General features: G+C 38.3%; 1 protein-coding gene across 1 annotated transcript; it reads left to right on the top strand.

Moving 5' to 3' along the window:
* Window positions 1-9338: 9338 nt before the first annotated feature.
* Window positions 9339-23032, top strand: LOC122398903 (xylulose kinase). Its single transcript, XM_043399205.1, has 12 exons — window positions 9339-9624; window positions 11384-11466; window positions 11686-11839; window positions 12009-12188; window positions 15287-15388; window positions 15903-16034; window positions 17063-17216; window positions 17306-17450; window positions 17740-18029; window positions 21794-21891; window positions 22106-22246; window positions 22478-23032. Exons 1-12 carry the CDS (start codon window positions 9571-9573, stop codon window positions 22547-22549), a joined length of 1605 nt encoding a protein of 534 aa, XP_043255140.1. The 5' UTR covers window positions 9339-9570; the 3' UTR covers window positions 22550-23032.
* The last annotated feature ends 85 nt before the right edge of the window (window positions 23033-23117 follow it).

Here is a 23117-nt window from a genome sequence, read left to right as displayed (position 1 = left end):
CGACCGATTGAACGTGATCGATATCACGTCTACCGTCAATCGAAAGTAGAAACGCACTTATGGCAATGCTTTAGATCCCATCCGTGGTATATTTAATTCTCGTAATTTCCTTGGACCATTTAACCCTTTGCACTCCAAGAGTTACAGGGAACTGAAATTGTAATTTAAAATTGTTTCTTTTGTTTCGTAAATTAAGTTTATGTAACCATACGTATTTTCGAATTAAGTTGGAGTGGAAATTATGTACGTCGCCGTAGTGGCGCCATTGGAGTGCTAAAGATTAATAACGATTATTCTGAAGTCACAAACACAAATAGTTTCAAAGTCTGATTTCGTGTTTTTACTATTTCATGTTATTGTAAATTTAGAACAATACTATGATTATTTAGTAATTTGTTTGTATGAATTATGAGTTAGAATAACACCAAGATGGATACAGTTAACGATATTATAAAATATTTGTTGGTTGACCTATTCTTCATATGTGGGATCATAATTTGTTGCTAAACAGAAACATCTCATTTAGAAGAGAACTTCCCTTGGTTCATTTATTCCAGAATATTGCAAATTATTCTTGGATAAGATAGGCAATCTGTGAGATATGACGAGTCGATTGAATAATTTTATAGATTCGGCAGCGAGTTAATCGAGTTTTGCATATTCTTCTACATATTTTAATTTATTACTCGAACGGTATTTAACATTTTAGAATTGAATTTTTACCGCTAAAATAATTATACGTTAAGCCGCGTTCAATCGATATCGTCACAGGCAATCATCCTCCACTTACTTTTTTACTATTATAGATTATAGATTACTGTAAAATTTATTGTACTTGGATAACATAAATTGTTACCGAGATACGATGAGTTTATTGGAGAATTATGTAGAATCGAGCGGAGAATTCGTAAAACTTTACACGTTTCAATTAATTTCGCAGAAATCTATTTTTACTAAAACCGGTTCAGATCGTTTTGGAATATATCCGTGAAATTTCTACAAACAAACCCCCCATTCAAACATTTTCGTATACTTGATTCTGAAAGTAAGATAAAATAATTTTCACACGATATACCATGTTTTCATTGCTTCGATATCGCTTACATGGAATAAGTATTTACAAATCCGAAATAACAAGTACAAAATCCACGTTCACCCCTATCAAATTCGTAATCGACGACCCCTGGTCTCCACGTATTCCAATATTCATGCAAATGATTTCGAATCGTCGTGCATCCAAGATGTCCGTCGACCCGATAGCGATCGCGAGCCGATCTACATCGCAAGAGGTTCGAAATACTTTTACTGCAGTGATTATTACCGAGATATTTATGCCCTGGTGCGAGATCGCCGCAACTTCAGCATCCTCGTAGCCGCCACGCGAATTCCTCCGTCCCGCGTTCGTGGCTGGGCACGGTAACTGGCTGTACGCACTTCGAATTACGACATCGAGGCTCGTCGCGCGAGCGCGGGAAATTCGAACGACCCGCACCGGACCGGCATCGAGCGCGACGGGGACCGCGCGACTTCGAAATTCGGCGAACGAACGGCGGCAAAAATGTCGAGCACCGTCGACGGATTTGGAAGACGAGGTGATTGGAATAAACAATCGAAGACCGACTGCGTCGATCGTCGAGCGTCGACTGGCCGCGAGCCCGACGGCCGCGCAATATGTAGCGTAGTGTAGAGAGGACGACTGGAGCCTGTCTGCTCACCCCTGTGGTTGTCTGTTGCCTAAGGGCGGCCTCGTCCGGCGCGAATTCGCGGCGACACAGCAGCGGCGCGCCAGTAACGTGGCGACGCGAATCTTGACGCCATTCCGCGAACGCGTGTGCGTCCGTGTACGTATGCCGCGTTCTCGAGTCGCTCGTGCACGACAGCGTTTCCCAACCTTTTTCCGTCTAACGCCCCTTTGCTAAGTCTTTGGCAAATATGCGGAGACCGTTTCCCCATTACAATATTTGTTAGATCGTTATCAATTCTTTTTGACTACGTTTGACTGTATCTGCTCTTCGGCTAATAAATTTTACGAGACGTTGGGTCTCGAGTCTGAACCTGCTATTGGTCTTCCTTTTTAACCCTTAAGTGGACCCTCAATCTCGATTTAATTATTTTTTTTAACGTTGAGTTTTACCAACTTGGTAAATGGTAATCAACTTTCCATTAAAATAATAATTTTCAAATAATTACGTTGACACAGCGGCCCCAATAATCCACTTAAGGGTTAAATATATATTTAATTCTAAGGAAAGAACTGCTACACCCTCCCCTAAGAAAGTGACGTAATTTGCAAATGGCTCGTAACAACCGCCCCCCTGAAGGACTCTTGCACCCCCTGAGGGGGTACTGCCGCCCACGTTGGGAAATGCTGGTGTACGAACTCGAGTACGTGTACTAGTAAGGTGGTGGAGGGAACCAAAAGAGAAAGAACGAAAGAGGGATGGGGGTTGTTACGTTCATGCATGGCCAACTAAAAGAACACGAGAGAATCGTACACACCAAGGTGCTTGACCGAGTGCAATCGAACGACTAATCGTATACCGGAGACTTTTCTTGCTCCTGACTGCGGATAAACAATACCATTTGCGCTATACAATCCCACTCTTAGTTCCCTCCCTTAACCCCTTAACGCTCATACCCGAGTCTGACTGCTTTGAAAAACGATATTTCTTTAATCTAACGGTTTGAGGGATGGCAATATTTGTTTTTCTTCAAATCATGTGTATGTTAGATACAACATTGTAATAAGAAAAACAGCATTTTTATGTAGCTTAGAAACAAATCCAATAAAGAAAACTGACCATTCTCGGTTAACTCGAAAAATATGAGCGTTAAGGGGATAAATTGCTTAGGATAGATATCCACGTTTATATATAAATTGTAATATAGTTGTAATGTGTACATAAATGCAGAGCTCAAAGTATAAATACTGTTAGCGTAGGTTCTGCTGTAGCACGTGCTAGTTTCTTTTTTTCTTTTATTACCATTTAAGTTCTATTCAAGAATTTCGATACTGAAACATAAAGCATCGCTAAAATTAAATAGAGGTTCGGTTCTAGTAACGACTTTATTATTTTTTTGCCTCTTCGACGTTTAAAAAATTGGTAAATTCCTTGGAGATATTCATATTTGCACTATTGGCGAACGCGCGGATAAATACTGCAGAGCGTGTTTGCTCGTTTCGTTAAAAGTCAAATACTATTTCTGTCGGACACATGCATTTAAACGTGTTCCTTTTGCGCGGTACGTAAGAACGGAACGCGGATAATGATAGCGATGGGGTGAAATGGTATGGCAAGGATCATTAGTGCATCTAATTCCGTAACATTGGAATGCAACATTATAAATTATCCAACGAGTCTTAATAATCCGACGTCCGAGCGGCTCTTTATATTATTTACATTTCTGCGAGATTCACATCCTCGTCGTTTGTTACAACGAAGAAGACGTTCGCTGGTACATACCGAGGCTTCTTGAAAAACGAGCAAACAATTTTGGAAAAATCTCAACTAAACTTGGCATTCTACTCTTTTCTGTCTAAATAGTATTCCAGAGTATGCGTTATATTATTCAGACGTCGATGCTTCTGATTCTATCTTAGCGGTTTCCAAACTTTTCGAAAAGCAAAGAAAATTTCCGCGACCAAGATACGCGGTAACTTTAAAACGATGCATGAAATATTTATGTCATTGGTATCTTTCTAAATTTTCTTTTACTCTCCTCCTCGAGTACAAGATAACCTACTTTCTTTTGCGATCTAAAAAAACTTTCGTACAATTTTTCTGTAATCTTTATCTCGTCAAACAAGAAGATTCTATCGATACAAATTTTCTACGTCGACGATCACAGATGTTTCCGGACTATTTCCAGCACGATGGCACTAGAGTTCATTATTTTATCAATTTTAACGATCCCCATTTCGCATCGCAGCTTCTCGTTAATTTTTCGTCGCCCATATTTTCTGTGCCCGGGGCGGTTTCGTGCTTCGAAATATTATCACGGAAGCGGGAAAATTCCAACCACGATCGCACGAATAAGATCTATTCGATGGTTCGGTTTCCACAATTTCTTAGAAAATTATTTTCAGTGGTTTAATTTTGTTCCAATTCTTATTACGTCGGATGTCTGTAAAGGTGGAGGTAGCATATCCTGTGTGCTCGTGAAAATGAAATTTTCTGGGAAGATACGAAACTGCGTGGACGGTGGTTTCGGTTATTACCGATTCGGTAAAATGACCCGAGTCGTTCAAAAAACCGTTTCGCGTGTACGGGCCATTACGCGAGATATAATGACTCCGTCCTAAGACTTTCGCGGGGCCAGTGTATTTCAATTTGTTGCCAGGCAATCAACGCGCGTTAGCGATTTCATTTTACGAGCGTCCCCCGTCGTTCGACGGTACACCAGCAAAACGAATAAGGGATGTTATAACATCGGGATATCAATTCTGTCGTAAGTAATGACACAATCGTAGCCAGTCGGTCGGATGTCGTTTTTAAGTGTGGGTGGAAGGTGATGGTGACGATCCATGGTCCGGCTTCGTTCTCCAACTCGTTGTTTATCAAGCTCCCCTTCGCATAACAAGCATCAAAACATTTGGCGCCCCACGCTGGAGCCGGCGTAGTCATCTTCCGCCCCAATGGTCGCTCCTACTTTTCGTGGATACGCGGGGGTAGGCGCTGGCATGGGTTAAAACATGGGTACAGGGTGGGAGGATCCCTATACTCACAGGCGCCGGTCTCTATCCACCGAAAAAATGAGTTATCGTCCTGGATCCAGAGGCACGGGGACCCGATCGTTCGAATCACTGTGGGAATCGACGCTGAAATGTTTGTAACGTTTAACCCAGGGGTGCACAACCTTCCTCCTTAATAGGTCAAATAAAATAAAATAACATAAATTAACGTCTTCTGATCTTTCACTCATTTAAATTGCACTATATATTTCTGACTTTGTAAAAACGAGTTCAACGACCCACCATACAATGATTTTTAAACGACTTTGAGGCAACTCGTTTTCAGTGTTGTTTCCTTCCGACTGAATTTTTGGAAAACGGACGCGGGAAGAAAGGTACACGGTGCCCTGAGATATTTTGCTAGAAATACGCGTAGAGCATTGCAAACAAAATTTGAAAATAAATGGATCGGACGAAGCGGTCCTGTTCCGCCTCGATCGCCGGATTTAACGTCGCTGGATTCCATTTTATGGGGGTTACGTAAAACATAAAGCGGTGGCTACTACTCCTGGAACAATGGAAGACATGAAAATAAAAATACAAATTGCCCGGAACGTCGGTTACTCCTTCGACAGCCCCCCCGGCTGGGGTCTTTTTTTAATTCCGACGATTCGTATATTATTTATAAATCATGAAATCCTGACATCCTCTTATAGACCTGTTTAGTACGCAACGTGTCGTGCCGAAAATCTTTGATAAAATCACGCCTTTCGAAACAACCTTACCACGTGAAAAGAAGGGAAGGGAAAAATTGGAGAAAAATAAAAATGTCCCGCGAGAACGCAATCAATGCCCCTGACGACGCTTCGAGTGTTTCGGATGGAGGATCCGTTCCGAGGTAAATAGATTTCGGAAACACTTCTCCCGATTGGACGGACGTTACAAGAGGTCCCGCGAAACGATAAAACCGAACGGCGTGCTCCAGGAACAAACGTCTTATGATCAATCGTGGAACGCGGTTGGTTTTGTAACGACGGGGTGGCGTAGGATGCAGGGAGACGCGCTGGCACCGAAGCCACCGTTGGATCGGGATTCATAATTATTCCTGGACAAAACATGACGCTATTGACGTATCCAGGATCGGGAATTTTAGCTGACAGTACCAAAGCAAACGTGTATTGGTGCACGGGGGGAGAACAGGAGGGGGGGGGGAGGTTAGGGGCAGGGCGCCCTCCGGCTTGGCGACCGACGAGCAACGTCCCACTCCCGTCGTGACGGTGCCACGATGCCAACAGAAGAAGTAAACTTGCATTGGTCGACGTCGCGGTCGTCGACGACGTTGTCGTCTTCGTCGTGTCGTCGGTCGCCCGGCGGCGGCGACAGTGTCGGCGACGCTCCACGGTTGGCGTCGAGGTTAGCGCCGGCCGGTCGCTGGAATCGGCGCCCGGCTGTCTCTGTCTCCCTTTCCGTCTCACTCTATGTTCCGTCGTCCGTCTGCACGAGAGAGCGGCCCGTCGTTTCGTCGTCGTCCGCTCGACGGCGACGACATGGCTCTGCCGGCTGTCGCCGACGCCATCCGCCGCTTCTGCGCCACCCCTGTTTCCCTTCCTCCCTTTTTTTCCTCCTCCCCTCGCGTCGCTCTGTCGATATATTCCACGACGATGTGTTTAGATAATAAAACTCTGCTCTTTGAAAAAAATTCCCAGTCTACCGGTGCCGCCCCCTTCGCTACCCCCTTGTTTGTCGATCTGGAAAATATTGGCTCGGGATTATCTTCCAGGGCCGTCCCCCTCCTCCCCCTCGCGGTGTGCTTTCACGCGCCGCACGCGTTAAACACGCATTCAACTCACCGATACAGGTGAACGGCGGGGCAACGGAGACTCGCGCCGGAATGCGAAATACCGGTATTTCACCGTTATTTTTCGGTTATACTTTCGTAACTCTTATAGAAATCGATATACGATACGTTTACCGGTAATCTTTCGGGTTTAAGCGGAGACCCGAAACCCGGGACTACGCGAACGAGATGCAAAGACGCCATTTTACGAGGACGGATACGATGCTCCTTCGGTTGTTGATCAACACATTCCAACGCGTCAATGTTAGGGCAAGAAGCGAAGAGAATATGGTTACTGTTAGGGAAAGTGTCGCTGGGAATCCAAATTTATCGATTCCACGACGTTCTCAAGAATTAGGCATTCCTCCGACCTCCGTGTGACGAATTCTGCATAAAAACTTGGGTCTTCCTCGTTAGAAGGTCTAATTAAGAATCGAAGCGGCCCGAGTTCGCTGATTATCATTCGTTAGGTACAGCCTAGTTTATGCGCCGGAGTCATTGAAAATTATTCGCTCTACCAAAACGATATTTAAATAATATTTCATCGAAGAACGCTAGATCATCGTTTGTATTTTCATCTCGTTTCGATTCAGAGCGGCTAGAGTTTACTCTGCTTGGATACTTTTCAATATCCATTCCCCGAATGGTTTTGCCGTCAGCGTTCTCCCGGGTAGGACAGGCTTTCTCGGTAATTATATTCCCAGGTTCTCGTCGCCGAATCAGAAATTATTGCGCGGGCTACGGTCGCCGCGAAGGAACGATTGAAAGAAAAGCTCTGCCAAACGACGAGGCGAGCCGAGCCAGCGAAAGTTTCGCTCTATTGCTCTCGCGTCGGCCGGTCCTTCTCGCCGAAGAAGAGCCCTGGCGTCCGAAACTGCTTCGTCCCGACGCCGCTGCTGGCGGCTCCTATGCGTCCGTTCTCTCTGATCTCTTTCCTCATCTTCCCCTCGCCGGCGCACCAGTCTCGGTCCGTCCCGGCGTCCCTTAACTCAGACCATTATCCGTATACCACGATTATAGGGCAACGGGACCGACAAACAGGCTTGGGCCAGATCCCCTGGCACCCTCTTCTCAACCATCCTCCCCCCTTCCCTCTCCCTTTCCCTCTGGCTCATCGTCCCCGGTCACCCCATACCGAGCGCTCACCGTCGTCGCCGGCTACGCAAACAAACCCGTGCATCGGCTAACATAACTTAACAATCTTCCACTGGTTCCCTTTTCCTCCACTCCTCGTCATACTTCTGCCCCCTTCCCCCCCTCCGCGCCGTCGTCCAGTTGTTCCTACAACTGATTGCACCGCGATGCACCGGTCTGCCACCCAGTATCGGCCGGCATCGCTGCACGCTCGCCTTCGGGGCTCCTCGTTTTCGCCTTTCCCAGAAAACGACGCCACGCATTACTGGAACGATACTTCTCGCAAATTATTGTGCTCTTGCCGGTAGTTCTTGATAATTGTTTTACGGACGGAGTTTATGGCCGAACCGTGTAAAGAACCGGTTCCCCGGTCGGGTCATTCCACGCCAAATCGATCACCTTTTGCGCTCCGTGTCAAGGATTCCATAGGAATTGTTGGACGACCAGCTTTCTTACCATCGTATATCATATTCGTCCTAGCAGTTCGTTTCTTGCGTAGCAAAATTTTTCGTCGCCTTGTAAAAATCCAAAAAATTGCGAGGGTATTTCTTGCAGCCTCCTCTACAAAATAATGTTGTTCTTAGGGTGGGCGTTTTCATGTTTGACATTATAATGAGCTGTTAAATGCCGTGTCCAGCCTCCACGGGCAACAAACCATACCCCTTTCACGTTATATTTCAATGAACCTCCGTTAACGCGTCCAAATTTGATCGTGTTCCCTTGCAGTTTGAAGTTTTGATGTTAATTACACGATAAGTGTCTCTTTCAAAAGTCAGACAGATAGGTATTTTTTTTTATTTACGATTACATCTTTTTCCGACGAGTTCTTAAATCGTTTAAGAAGTTACCATTCTGTAGACATACGATTATACTGCTACAATCCGTATATTAAAAATTGTTTCATTTTCGTTTTGAATTATACTTAATATGTGCATGTAAAATAAACGTTGGACTGTGATGAAAATTGGCGCGTCAGCCATTATAGTCCGCCATCTTGTATCTGCCACTAAGTCAAATGTATCATTTAATTCTAAATTAATACTAAATTTCAAATTTCAATAATCGCGGATAATGTACTCATTTAGAACACTGTGTGTTGAGTTTATCAAGCGAATAAATTGTTCTGAACAAGTTTATGCACTTCGTTTCATTAAATAATAATTTTACGAAAATCATGATGCATTCTGCTCAAAATAACAATTATAGTTTTCTAATTAAATCGAATTCTATCAACTAAATAAAGAAAAACGAATGTGACCTAGAAAGAATCGTGTCTTCTAAGTTTAATTACTAACCAGCATCTACACTATTCCAATGAAACCAGTTTTAGAAACCGACCAAACGTTGCATTCTACGAGATAAATTTCGCAGATTACGGTCACCAGATCGCGTTAATATCCAACGAGTTATCCTGTAAGAAAGAACGCTGTGCACAGCAGGTGCAGGGCAGATAACATACCTTACGCGACACCAGTCGATAAAGAAACTCGACGTTGTCTGCAAAAAGTAATATCGACGGAAACTTAACCTCTTCGTCGCGAAGCGACGACGATCAAATCGTATTGAAATAAATGTAAAGAACGCGTAACGCTAATTAGAGGAAATTTCGTCGTTCCATTAATCAGCCTTACGCAACGAACGGCGATTATATTATTATAAACAACGATAAGATTAGTTTTATCCCGTTTATCCACATTACGTCGTAATGTAACGTGAAACAGCGCGTAACGATGCCTTGGGTCGTGTTGAGGGTAACCGTAGGCTACGTACGGACTAGATCGTTTGTACATTAGTTTCTCGACTATCAAAGCGATACCGGTCGCACGGTGAAGTGTTCGCTTATTCGTATCTGTTTGTTCCATTGTAAGTTTAATAACGTGCTCGTACCTCGATTTCGTCGCATTGCGTGTCGATCTGCGGTCAAAACATGAGTGCAACTTCGAACGCGACATACTTAGGGCTCGATCTCAGCACGCAGCAGGTAAATCCCTATAAACCTCATAACCTCGCGAACCGTTCTTCGTCGCGCGTCGGACGTCTCTATCTAACGAATAATCCTTGACGCGAGACGCACTTTCTCCTCGGACAAAAACGCTTATCGTCGACGCGAGCCATGGATGACAATCTAGCGCATTCGTGGTTCATTTCTCTCGTTCCTCTTTCCTCCCGCCATTTGTTCCTATTTCCGACTTCTTTCCCTCGCTTTTCCAACTTCACTGACCACGCGAAAAGCAATCGGTGTTGTCGTACAGTAGTAACCAACAGGAAGTCGACATTAGTTGCTTCTAAGCGTAGTTTATTCCTTCGTATTTTAACGATGCGTGTACTGGTTGCTACCGCGCATCGTCGTTCGCGCAGGCACTCGATACCGCGCGTCTTTTTAACTTACGAAAATCGCCTATTACGTAGGAACGTTCGTTAATAGACAATATTGGAATTAATTGCTATAGTAATTATGCAAAATTTTTGTTGATTTTTATGACTATAGTAATCACAATCGAATAAAATTAATAAGATGCTAAAAATCAATTTATGAAAATAATTGTCGTTTCTTCTTTTTTTCGATCTTTTGTTTTGAATACATTTCACATATTTCCTATAAGTCCGACCATACTACATCCCATATTTGATAATATTAATCTAATTTTGTATCAAAATAACCACATTGCAGGGTTTGCTTTAGATCATCTTTAGAAAGCGCATTTCCATCGATCGAAACAAGTGTATTTCGAAGTGTGTGACGTGCACGCGCCGGGTCACAATTATCTAATGCGACGATAACATTAAATGACGAAACGGTACACAAGGGAAAAGTGTGTCTGTTCGAAGAGAAAAAGATACGAAATGCTAGAGATGCTCGAAAAGAGATAATTGAAATTGCAAAATGCTTCATTACATAATTAAAATTACGAAACTTTCGAACTCGCGTTGAACACAAAAAACAAAGAGGGGAAAAAAGGAAAATAATCGCGAACACGTTATCAACTTAATCGATTCTCATCAAACACGAGCTTTATCCGGTCATTAATTCCGATGAATAGAGCGTACAGTGAGTGCACAAAGTATTCGTAGAATGAATAATTTCAGAAGAAACTTCATATAGCTCCGCGTTTGATTAAATTTTCATAACACAATTTGCATATATTTTTAAGAATGTCTATTTTTTGAATGTCAAACTTTCTGCAATAATCAAGGTTCTATTGTATATTTAGAAACTTATTCGTAAAAGACGCAAATAGACAGTACTTAAAATATGTAAAAATTGTTTAACTTATAGAAATCTATTAATAAAGGAAGCTATACAAAACATTCTTTGAAATTATTCGTTCTATAAATACTTTTTACACTTATTGTAATTCGCCCGTTAATCGCGAAAAATAGTATTGCATAACACAATTACGAGCGTCGAAATATTTTACACCTCCTGTTCGATCAAACGTAATCGACTGCATATTAAGCAGCACGTGTAGAACTACATGTTTGCCATTGCGAGACAGTTGTTTGCATATTCATTCGATCGAAGCACGAAAATAGTGTTTTGAATTTAAAATTCTGGATTAAATTTAGAATACATAGCAGGTAGTGTAAACTAATTGATCAATCCGCGTGGATTTGTTTCTCCTTTCGAGGGACCTTGTTGCACATAATTTATTCGATTCGTGAATAACAAATCGCGGATAATTCGTAATATGAATTTAACGAAGGAAACAGTGATTAACAAATATTTTTGGCCGTTATAGTTGAAAGCTGTAGTCGTCGATAACGATCTCGCTGTTCTCTGCGAAGCTAGCGTACAATTCGATAATGATCTGCCAGAATTTAGGTATGTTATTTATCACTATTATATTTATTATATTTACCCATGCAGCACGGAATATTGCAAAAATATTGCAGTAAAATTCGACAAATCTTTCATTCGACCACTGATCAACTGACAATTAATAATTGTTATTACGTTACAGTATTTGTTGACTAAATTGGAATAAGTGTTTGTAAAATAAAAAAATCCATTGATAAAACGTGTCGATTGAATCATTTTTAGAACGTATGGAGGGGTCATTCAAAAGAAAGAAGAGCCGCACGTGGCGGTAGCTCCCACTTTGATGTGGGTGAAGGCTTTGGAAATGATACTTGATAAATTGCGCGTTTGTGGCGTCGATTTTAGCAAAGTGGCCGCTATTTCTGGATGCGCACAGGTAAAAAACTAACTCAACATTGAAACTGCAGCACACTAGAAGCACTATCAACTTTAAATACAGTAAAACCGGACGAAAGTTTCGCAACGCTCGACCCTTACAAACACAAAAATTTAGCTCAGTTTTAAACAATCCGACGATAATGTTATCTCTGTTCGTAATTACACAGCAACATGGCACAGTTTACTGGGGCAAGGGCAGCAGAAATCACTTGCAACAATTGAATCCCGGAAAGTTCTTGCACGAGCAACTCGTCACGTCGTTTTCGGTGACATCGTCACCTGTATGGATGGATTCCAGCACGACCAAGGAGTGCAATATCTTGGAAGAGATAGTGGGTGGTCCTCAAGTAAGTACAATTACCATGAAACGATAATAACATTAGAGGAAACGCGGCATATTTGAAGCATCAGTTTGTTTAAGACGAATAAAAAATTACGTAAGCGGATGATAATGAATAAAATTGCACAATGTAAACAAAAATTATTCGAAACTTTCTACGGGAGAAAATTAACTTGACGATATAATTTCGATGCTTATTGCAGCGCTGCAATCGATCAAGGACACTTAAACGATAACAAAAGTTCATAGAAACATGTTTGATCTTGTTCTCGAGTAATAACTATTTTTACTCCGACAATTCCAAGTCACAGACTAAACTGGTATAACTGATTTTGCTAAACTGTTTGTATACAATGTTCGATAACTCCTAGTTTTACTTAATAGAAGATTAACAGGTCAATTCTGTGTCAATTTGTTGAGTAATCAATTGCGTGAATTATTGAAAGAAATTCCATTAGATGTCGCATGTGATTTCTAGATGACGTTGCATCGTGCCATTTTAGCCTAGTAGCTAGATCAACAATGCACAAAGTCCAGCCCCCGTGGGCCAATAAGGCCCTTCCGTCTTGTATATCTAAACCGTGAAATAAAATTAAAAACAGATTTTAAAATCTACGCAAAAAATATGAAGGTGCAATTCGTAGTACGAGATAATCGTCCTCTCGTTCCCAGAAAGTCAATCGAGTTCCAAAAATAGAGCTTAATCTTTTCTGCATCTTTAATCAGAAATTAAAAAACAAAAAATACATGCCCATACTTTGGGAACGTTCAAATACAGCGTTTATGAATATTCATCGAAACCGGGGAGTTGATTTGCAATTCACATTCGTTGCAAACCTGATCCACGATTTCCTCTATTGAGTTATCCTTGATCGCGTCGGGACGAAACGTTTTTTAACGCGCATTGACGGCTGGAATGGTAGCCGAAGAAATGGTGAAAGAGTACCGTTTCGTTACCTACTCGGTATTTTTAGACTCCTCGGTTTCGTTGGACGAACGTCTAGACGCGCTCGCGTACTCCTGACCTTTGCACGGTTAATCGAATATTTCATTGATTTTATTGCTCGCGATCGACGATAAAGTTGCTCGCGATCGGTGCCCAAAAAATGGTCACCGTGGCTTCGTGTCTCGACGGTGTCGTGTAATATTGCGAATTACAGCCGCGAAATTGCGAAAACCGTCAGGCTGATTCATAATTAATTAATATGCTGATCGATCGGGCGATTATTTGAAATCATGGTCGCCTCAACGATTTGGATGATATCGAAATATGATGCAGATATCGATATTCTAAATAAATTTTTATTCTGTTCGTACATTTTAAATATGAAACTAACTTATCTGTCTCCTTTTCACGCGTATACTAGTAATCAGAGTCAAGAAATAGTGGTTCTCACGTACAATTCAAGGACCAAGGACAGTTATACATATTTACATGATAGAAACTATATTTTCATTGAAGTTTTTGGGAATAACATATACAGGGTGTTTGGTTACCTCTGGGAAAAATTTTAATGGGAGATTCTAGAGGCAAAAATAAGACGAAAATCAATAGTACTAATTTATTAATGGAGGCTTCGTTAAAAAGTTATTAACAATTAAATTCAAAAATTTCAAATCGTTTTGGAAAAATTATTTTCGATTGCGGGGGTTAATTACAATCATTTTTGGTGGATAGACATACCCTCGAAATCCTACCCACTCTCTAGAAAAAAATTCGAGAAGGTATGAAATTTTTCGACAAAATTGAAAAGTTTCAAATCGTTCTAAAAAAATTATTTTTAGTTGCTGGGGTCAATGACAATCATTTTTAGTCAATAAACATATCCCCAAAATCCTAACAATTTTCGAGAAAAAAATTCGAGAATGTATGAAATTTTTCGACAAAATTAAAAAATTTCAAATAATTTTGAAAAAATTATTTTCAGTTGCGGGGGACAATTACAATCATTTTTGGTAAATGGACATACCCCCGAAATCTTGTGCATTTTCGAGAAAAAAATTCAGTACGGGCGGAACTTTAAACGTTAATAACTTTTTAACAAAGCCACCATCAACAAATTGATATTCTTGATTTTCGTCTTACTTTGACCTCTAGAATCTCCCATTAAAATTTTTTTCGGGTTTAGCCGAACACCCTGTATGTATACATGAATTTTAATAACTGCACTAGAGCACTTGGTTACTTGTGGACGCATATAAACGTTCCTCTTCATATTAACGAACGGATTCCTTAATGTTTTTAACCGTCTAAGTTCTAAATTTCTTTTTTAGATAAAAAATATTCATGGAATTGTAAACTACAGCAATCGCATTACATTAATTATTATGTTTTAAAGACGTACGATGACTAAAAGTTAATTTTATGTTTGTATTGTTTTGGCTTTAAGAAGAACATACTTTGTGTAGCTCAAGTTATTTGGAATTAAATATTAAATTAGTCGTGGGGCTCGTGCTACATAGAAACCACTAAATTATTAGTTAACTTAAAATACATATTCAACTCTTAGAAAAAGAAACGAGAACAAAGTATTTATCTGAATTTCTATTCGATTCTAAGGCTAGTGTTCCCAAGATAGCTTGTCATATTTAAAGAAAAAGTATTCCAATTTCCTCAGCTTTATATTTGTTAAATTTAACAAATTTTAGAAATAAATTTTTCAATTTTGATATCTTAATACTAAATATACAGGGTGTTCGGCTACCTCTGGGAAAAATTTTAATGGGAGATTCTAGAGGCCAAAATAAGACGAAAATCAAGAATACCAATTTCTTGATAGAGGCTTCGTTTAAAAGTTATTAACGTTTAAAGTCCCGCCTGTAGAACGACAATCTGCGAACAGCGCAGTTTAACAGCATTAAACGTTAATAACTTTTTAACGAAGCCTCAATCAACAAATTAGTATTCTTGATTTTCGTCTTATTTTGGTCTCTAGAATCTCCCATTTAAATTTTTTCCAGGAGTGGCCGAACACCCTGTATAGGGAAAAGTTGAGAATATTGATATCTACAATTGCAATATCATTCGAATCGGTGTGGCGGCCATGATTCCGAATAATTACCATTACCATTATTCTAACGAGACGCGGTTGAATGTGGTTACAGAAATTAGCGGAGATAACGGGATCTCGGGCGTACGAAAGATTCTCAGGACCTCAGATAGCGAAAATAGCACGCAGGAGGTCTGAAGCCTACAGTAACACTGAGGTATATCTACTAAAACACTCCCGGCTTCATTGAAAAAAAAGAGAACGGCCATCGCTCGAGGTATTCGACATCTGTAGATCTGTTGGTTGAGATATATGAACCTTTTTTGTGTGGCTTGTGACGATAATTATTTTAACGCGAGGGATGAAATTAACGCGCGCGTTGAAACTAGTGGCTCGTTTGAAATTTTGCATTCCAGGAATTAGGCCAAATTGATGGGGACGAGATTTTCTAGAAGCACACCCTGCAAAGCAAACGCCATGTACAAGTAATTATACATAACAAAATATGAATAAACGATTTTTAGAATAAAAACGATACCTTCCTTGGATATACGACATCAAACGAGCCACGTAATTACGTTTCTCGGAGACTATTGTATTTACAGAAGTATCTAATAACATTATACGCGGGCATGTGGCTGTATTTTCATCACTAATACGCATCCTCTGCTACAAAGTGTTTGGAAACGAGCCTATTGTCACTTATTAATGTGCTTTTACATCGTTTTCAGAGAATCTCTTTGATTAGCAGTTTTCTTGCTTCCCTGTTCATTGGCGACTTCGCACCTATCGATTATTCCGATGGATCCGGAATGAATTTGTTAAATATTCATACGAAAGATTGGGACGATGTGCTATTAGAGGTACAATTTTCAATTTCACCGAAAAATTGTTACTGTGCTGCAGTTTGTTAAAACAAATTAAAGAATAACACGAAAAGAAGCTAAATAAACAAATAAGAGGAAGATAGTAAAATATATTATACAGGATGTCAACCGTGGGAAAAATTTTAATGGGGAAGTCTAGAGGCCCAAATAAGACGAAAATCAAGAATACCAACTTGTTGGTGGAGGCTTCGTTAAAAAGTTATTAACAATTAAATTAAAAAATTTCAAATCGTTCTGGAAAAATTATTTTCGGTTGCGGGGGTCAATTACAATCATTTTTTGTGAATACACATACCTCCGCAATCTTATCCACTTTCGAGAAAAAATTCGAGTAGCTGTTGAAATTTTTCGGCAAAAAAAAAAATTTGTCAAATCGTTCTAAAAAAATTATTTTCGGTTGCGGGGATCAATTACAATCATTTTTGGTCATTTCACATACCCACGAAATCCTATGCATTTTCGAGAAAAAAATTCCTTACCGAAAATCTAATTAGGTGCCTTTTTTCGACAAAAAAAATAAATTTCAAATCGTTCTGGAAAAATCATTTTCGGTTGCGGGGGTTAATTAAAATCATATTTGGTGAATAGACATACCTTCGAAATCCTACCCACTTTCTAGAAAAAAATTCGAGAATGTGTGAAATTTTTCGACAAAATTGAAAAAATTTCAAATCGTTCTGGAAAAATTATTTTCGGTTGTGGGGGTCAATTACAATCATATTTGGTGAATAGACATACCCCCGAAATCCTGCGCATTTTCGAGAAAAAAATTCATGACGGGCGCAGCTTTAAACGTTAATAACTTTTTAACGAAGCCTCTATCAACAAATTGTCATTCTTGATTTTCGTCTTATTTTGACCTCCACAATCTCCCATTAAAATTTTTCCCACGGTTGACCGAACACCCTGTATAATTGCAATAATTTTAAGTAAAAATTACTGCGGGATGTGAACCGTTCTGCGAAATTTTGTTGGTACTTACTCGTGGTTTGCTATTTGTTCAGACATGCGGCCCGAATCTAAGAGAGAAATTAGGTAAACCCGTTCCTTCGTATAGCGACGTCGGGCCAATTTCATCCTATTTCGTGGAAAGATTCTGCTTCGACGAGTCATGCAGGATAATTGCATTCACAGGAGACAATGCAGGTTCTCTAATAGGTAAGCGTTACTGGATAACACGCTAATCTTACATCTGAAACCATTCTTCACCGTTAAATAATTCCACTGTTCGCTTCACAACGCAACAGGAATGAGGTTGAAAGAAGGAGACATCGCCTGCAGTTTAGGAACGAGCGATACTTTGTTTTTGTCGCTGAACAAACCGAAAACTGTCTTGGAAGGTCATGTCTTTTGCAACCCCCTCGACGATAAAGCTTACATGGCACTGCTTTGGTAGGTCAAAATCGAATTTGAATCATTTTATTCGCACTTTGCGGTTCGTTGACATTAAGGAATCACCCGAGGAAGTTAAAGATAAATTATTAAATTAAATAAACTTTCGAATGAATTTAATAATTTTTTTCATCATCGTTAAAATGATATAAAATTACAAACCAAATTTTTTTTTACAACTTCCCGAAACTGTATTGTAACTGAATTAATATCAGTGCTTTTTAAATGTCAAGCTTTAACTTTCAGTTTTAAGACGTCACTTGTCTTTTTTGATTATGGCAATTTTTAGCTTCAAAAATGGATCTCTAACTCGCGAAAGAATACGCGACAGCGCGGCACAGGGCTCGTGGCAGATTTTTAACGAGTTACTGGACAGTACTCCACGTGGCAATTTTGGAAATTTAGGTTTATATTTTGACGCACAAGAAATTTTACCATTCGTCATCGGCGACCATAGATTCAACAAAGCCAACGACAAGATATCTCGGTACAGCTCGAAAGAGGTAGAAGTAAGAGCTCTGATCGAGGGTCAATTCGTTGCCAAAAGAGCCCACGCCGAGGATTTTGGTTTCGTTATTGGTGAGTGAAAAAGTATAACGTTTTGTAAAATTTTGTAATACAAGGTGTTCGACCAATCCTGGGAAAAATTTTTATGGGAGATTTTACAGGCCAAAATAGGACGAAAATCAAGAATACCTATTTGTTGATGAGGGCTTCGTTAAAAAGTTATTAACGTTTAAAGTTACGCCCGTACTGAATTTTTTTCTCGAAAATGCGCAGGATTTCGGGGGTATGTCTATTCACCAAAAATGATTGCAATTGATTCCCGCAACCAAAAATAATTTTTTTAGAACGATATGAATTTTTTCAATTTTGTCGAAAAATTTCATACCTTCTCGAATTTTTTTCTCGAAAATGGTTAGGATTTCCGAGGTATATCTATTGACTAAAAATGATTGTAATTGAACCTAGCATTCGAAAATAATTTTTCCAGAACTATTTGAAATTTTTTTTCCGCCGAAAAATTTAGGCACTGATTTTTCTTAAAACTTCGTTTTTCATTTTTAGCAATTTTGTTTGACGCTGTAGGGAAATTTTGTCTAATACTTTTTTGTAGGTACCCATGAGCCCTATTTTAGAAAAAAGTTTCATTGAAATATATTCACTATTGTAGGAGTTATGGACGTTTGAAAATTGAACCATTTTTATGGGGATTTTTTGATTTGACGGGGTTAAGGAATAAGTTTTCGAATATTTTTGGAATGTCTATATATTCTACAACAAAATATGCGTTGTTTGCATTTTGAAACTTTAAAATCCTCCAATCCGTTCAGAAGTTATGATGCTTCAAAGATTCACAAGAAATTTCGGGGAACCATTTCAGGTCTCAGATTATATTTTTGTTTAGGAATTTTTTTCTCAAAAGTGTGTAGGATTTCGGGGATATGTCTATTGACCAAAAATAATTATAATTGACCCCCGGAACCGAAAATAATTTTTTCAGAATGATTCGAAAATTTTTAATAACTTTTTAACGAAGCCTCAGTCGAGAAATTGATATTCTTGATTTTCGTTTTATTTTGGCCTCCAGAATCTCCGATTAAAATTTTTCCCAGGTGTGGCCGAACACCCTGTATAATTTCGCGATTGTAAAATATTAAAATATTTTTTGTTCGCTCAGTCGAGCAAATTTTATCCGCGAATAATGAATAAAAATGTTAAATTCATTCGTAAATTAACTTCCGTTTACGTTTTATTTGTAAATGATAAAATTCGATACGTTTAATTATTTTCCTACATTCAGTTTCATCCAGTTATTTCGATCTTCATATTTTAGGGACAAAAACTGATTGAAACATAACGTGTGCGACTGTAAGTGATACTTACTGTACGTAGTCTTCTGTAGAGTAACCTTCGAATTTGTTGATAAAATCCTGTCTGGAATCTAAAACGCAAACACACAAACATACAAACACAATGACACCTGCACAAAAAAAGAAACGTATACGCACTCTCTATGAAATACTGTTAAATAGACGAATATTCAGAAATCTAGGACGAAAGAGAACAAATAAGAATAATCATTCTTGTAGGAAAGAAAGTCACAGATGCCTGTAACGAATTTATATTTTCGATCAGTCCGTTACGACAGCCAAACAGTAACTGTCCTTCCCGACAATCAAAGGGCAAGCGTCTCACAAGGAACTTTGTACACTTATAAAGCAGCCAAAAATAATCGACACGTATTTTTTTTTAGCTGCGGTAACTCGAGTTTAAGGGGTGAAACCACCCCTTGAAGTTTTGGCTCGAAACGGCTATCTCGAAAACGGAAAGACATACAAAAAAATTGTTAATGGGCGAGGTTGATGGTTTCTTATGTACAATAACATGGTGTTAAAAAATTAAAAAAAATACAATTTGTTTATAACAAATAAAAATTTATTTACTTAATTTTTCATTTTATTGAAATTTTCATAATGACAAAAAATGACGAGCATTTTATTCCAAATCCATTGGTATGCGATTTTTTAAAATTGCCTCCTACAGTTTTGCAGATTTTGATGATTTACATCTTGCGCGCACATCCACTATGGTAGTAGCCGTTCTAACTTTGATTTTAATGAAGCAATGCAGGCTTGCACTACTTCTAGAGGACAAAATCGGGAAAAATACAAGAATACCAATTTGTTGATGGAGGCTTCGTTAAGAAATTATTAAAAAATTAAATTAAAAAATTTCAAATCCTCCAGGAAAAAATTATTTTCGGTTGCGGGGGCCAATTACAATCATTTTTGGTCAATACATATACCCACGAAATCCTACGCACTTTCGAGAAAAAAATTCCTAATCGAAAATGTAATTTATGGCCAGAAATGTTGTCCGAAAATTTCATGCGGATCTTTAAAATGTCATAACTTCTGAACGGATTGAAGGATTTTAATTTTCAAAAATGCAAACGACGCGTATTTTAATCAAGAATACGTAGAAATCGCAAAAATATGCAAAAAGTTGATCCTTGACCCTGCAAAATGAGAAAAACCCCATAAAAATGGTCCAATCTTCAAACAGCCATAATTCCTACAATAGTGAATATATTTCAATGAAACTTTTTTCTGAAGTAGAGCTCATATTGGCCAACTTTTTTGTAGGTCGTCAAACAAAATTATTAAAAATGAAAAACGAATTTTTAAGAAAAATCGACAGGGCGTAAGGTGCCTAAATTTTTCAGCGAAAAAAAAAAATTTCAAATCGTTCTAAAAAAATTATTTTCAGTTGCGGGAGTCAATTTCAATCATTTTTGGTCAATATATATACCCCCGAAATCCTACGCACTTTTGAGAAAAAAATTCGAGAATGTGTGAAATTTTTCAACAAAATTAAAAAATTTCAAACCATTCTGAAAAAATTATTTTCGGTTGCAGGGGTCGATTACAATCATTTTTGGTCATTACACATTCCCCCGAAATCGTGGGCATTTCGGAGAAAAAAATTCAGTACGGGCGGAACTTTAAACGTTAATAATTTCTTAACGAAGCCTCCATCAACAAATTGGCATTCTTGTATTTTTCCCGATTTTGTCCTCTAGAAGTAGTGCAAGCCTACAGTGCTTCATTAAAATCAAAGTTAGAACGGCTACTACCATAATGGATGTGCGCGCAAGATGTAAATCATCAAAATCTGCAAAACTGTAGGAGGCAATTTTAAAAAATCGCATACCAATGGATTTGGAATAAAATGCTCGTCATTTTTTGTCATTATGAAAATTTCAATAAAATGAAAAATTAAGTTAATAAATTTTTTTTTGTTATAAACAAATTGTATTTTTTTAAATTTTTTAACACCATGTTATTGTACATAAGAAACCATCAACCTCGCCCATTAACAATTTTTTTGTATGTCTCTCCGTTTTCGAGATAGCCGTTTCGAGCCAAAACTTCAAGGAGTGGTTTCACCCCTTAAACTCGAGTTACCGCAGCTAAAAAAAAATACGTGTCGATTATTTTTGGCTGCTTTATAAGTGTACAAAGTTTCATCAAAATCGAAGCCGGACCGTTCGCGATGGTTCCTTGTCAGTCGCTTTTGTTGTTCGCTGAACAGTCACGACCAAACACAGACGTTTTTGCATACCACGCGGTAGAATTAAGCATTAGACGAATAAATATTCTTATTCCCATCAAAATCTCTTGATTATAGTTAGAAAAATGATCCAGCTATAACTAGAAACACTGACATCATTTTCCACAATATCACCATTTACACACGAAAATGTTAAAAAATTTTAACCGTAACATTCTTAGCTACAAAAGTTTCTAAAATTATAATTTCGTAACTATCGATTATAGGTCCAAACACACGCATCATAGCAACAGGTGGTGCATCTGCAAATAAAGCCATACTACAAGTACTTTCCGACGTTTTCAATTCACCAGTGTACATATCGGTAATATGTCTTCTAATTTTACAATTAACATTATTCGTTACAAAATATTTTTTCGTCAAGCATTTAGGCTAATTTCCAGGTTATCGATTTTACTATCAGTACACATGTAAATTATTTATTTACACGTACCGTTGATTTTATTTTTAATCATGCATTGTTTGATAAAATCTTCTAAATAGAAACAGAAAAATTAATTTGTAATTACGTGTAACAGGAAATGGCTAATTCGGCCATGATAGGCGCAGCTTACCAAGCAAAACACGCTTTATTACGAAATGAAAGTAATTTTGATGAAATAACACGTTGCTTACCAGAACCAGCACTTGTATGCCGCCCTTACGATGATGCAGAATCAGTAAGTTAGGAAAACAAGATTTACATTAACAGACTATAAGATATGTTTTAACAAGACGTAGATAAATTATAGATATAAACTTTCGAGGTTAATAGAACTTATCAAACGAAACTAGCAAATCTTAATAAGTATTTAACTGTTAGTTTCGATATCTCGAAAGTTTACTTCCGGAAGTTTCTATTGTGTGACTACATGCATCATGTTACAACTTATTTTTCTGTTTTCTTTTAGATATACAAGTTAATGGTTACACGTTATCGAAAGATTGTTGAAGAAATTAAAAAAAAGACGAGTACAAACTGAAATACGTAAAGCTTATGTGTATCACACAAAACCGGTTAAATGAAGGGGCCTTTATATAGCATATTAGTAGATAATAGAAAAGCATTTTTTGCATTTAAAATATTTTTTAACTTAATAATAGCCACAGAATTCTATTCTGATTGCGTGATAGATTTTTGAATATTTTACAAAACATTTTTAGAAGCCTACTTTTAAAATTGAAATGCTGAAATTTCAATTAATTTTAATAAACTAATCAAGGATATTAAAAACAACGATAAAGAATATTATCGTGAATCTCTTCCTGTGAAAAACACAAGATGCTTTATAATAAACAGTTATTAAAAATCATTGCAATAAAAATAAATACGAAAAAGAAAATATATAAATATTATATTTTGTATATTTTGCAAATTAATGTTTTATTGCATAATCTAGTTAATTGCAAATCACTAATGCCTTACCGATAAAAGTACAAGGTAAAACTAAGTGCAATTTTTTAAAAAGGGAACTAATTTTATATCTGTATATTTATAAAATTATACGATAAATTAATTTATTAAATCCTTATTTATTTCTATTGTAAAAT

Source organism: Colletes gigas, unplaced genomic scaffold (genome assembly GCF_013123115.1).
Source record: "Colletes gigas isolate AHSC1104 unplaced genomic scaffold, ASM1312311v1 Colletes_gigas_Sc00001, whole genome shotgun sequence".
NCBI lineage: Eukaryota > Metazoa > Arthropoda > Insecta > Hymenoptera > Colletidae > Colletes > Colletes gigas.
The sequence above is the reverse complement of the archived record's forward strand: the minus strand, read 5'-3'. Positions and strand labels throughout refer to the sequence as shown.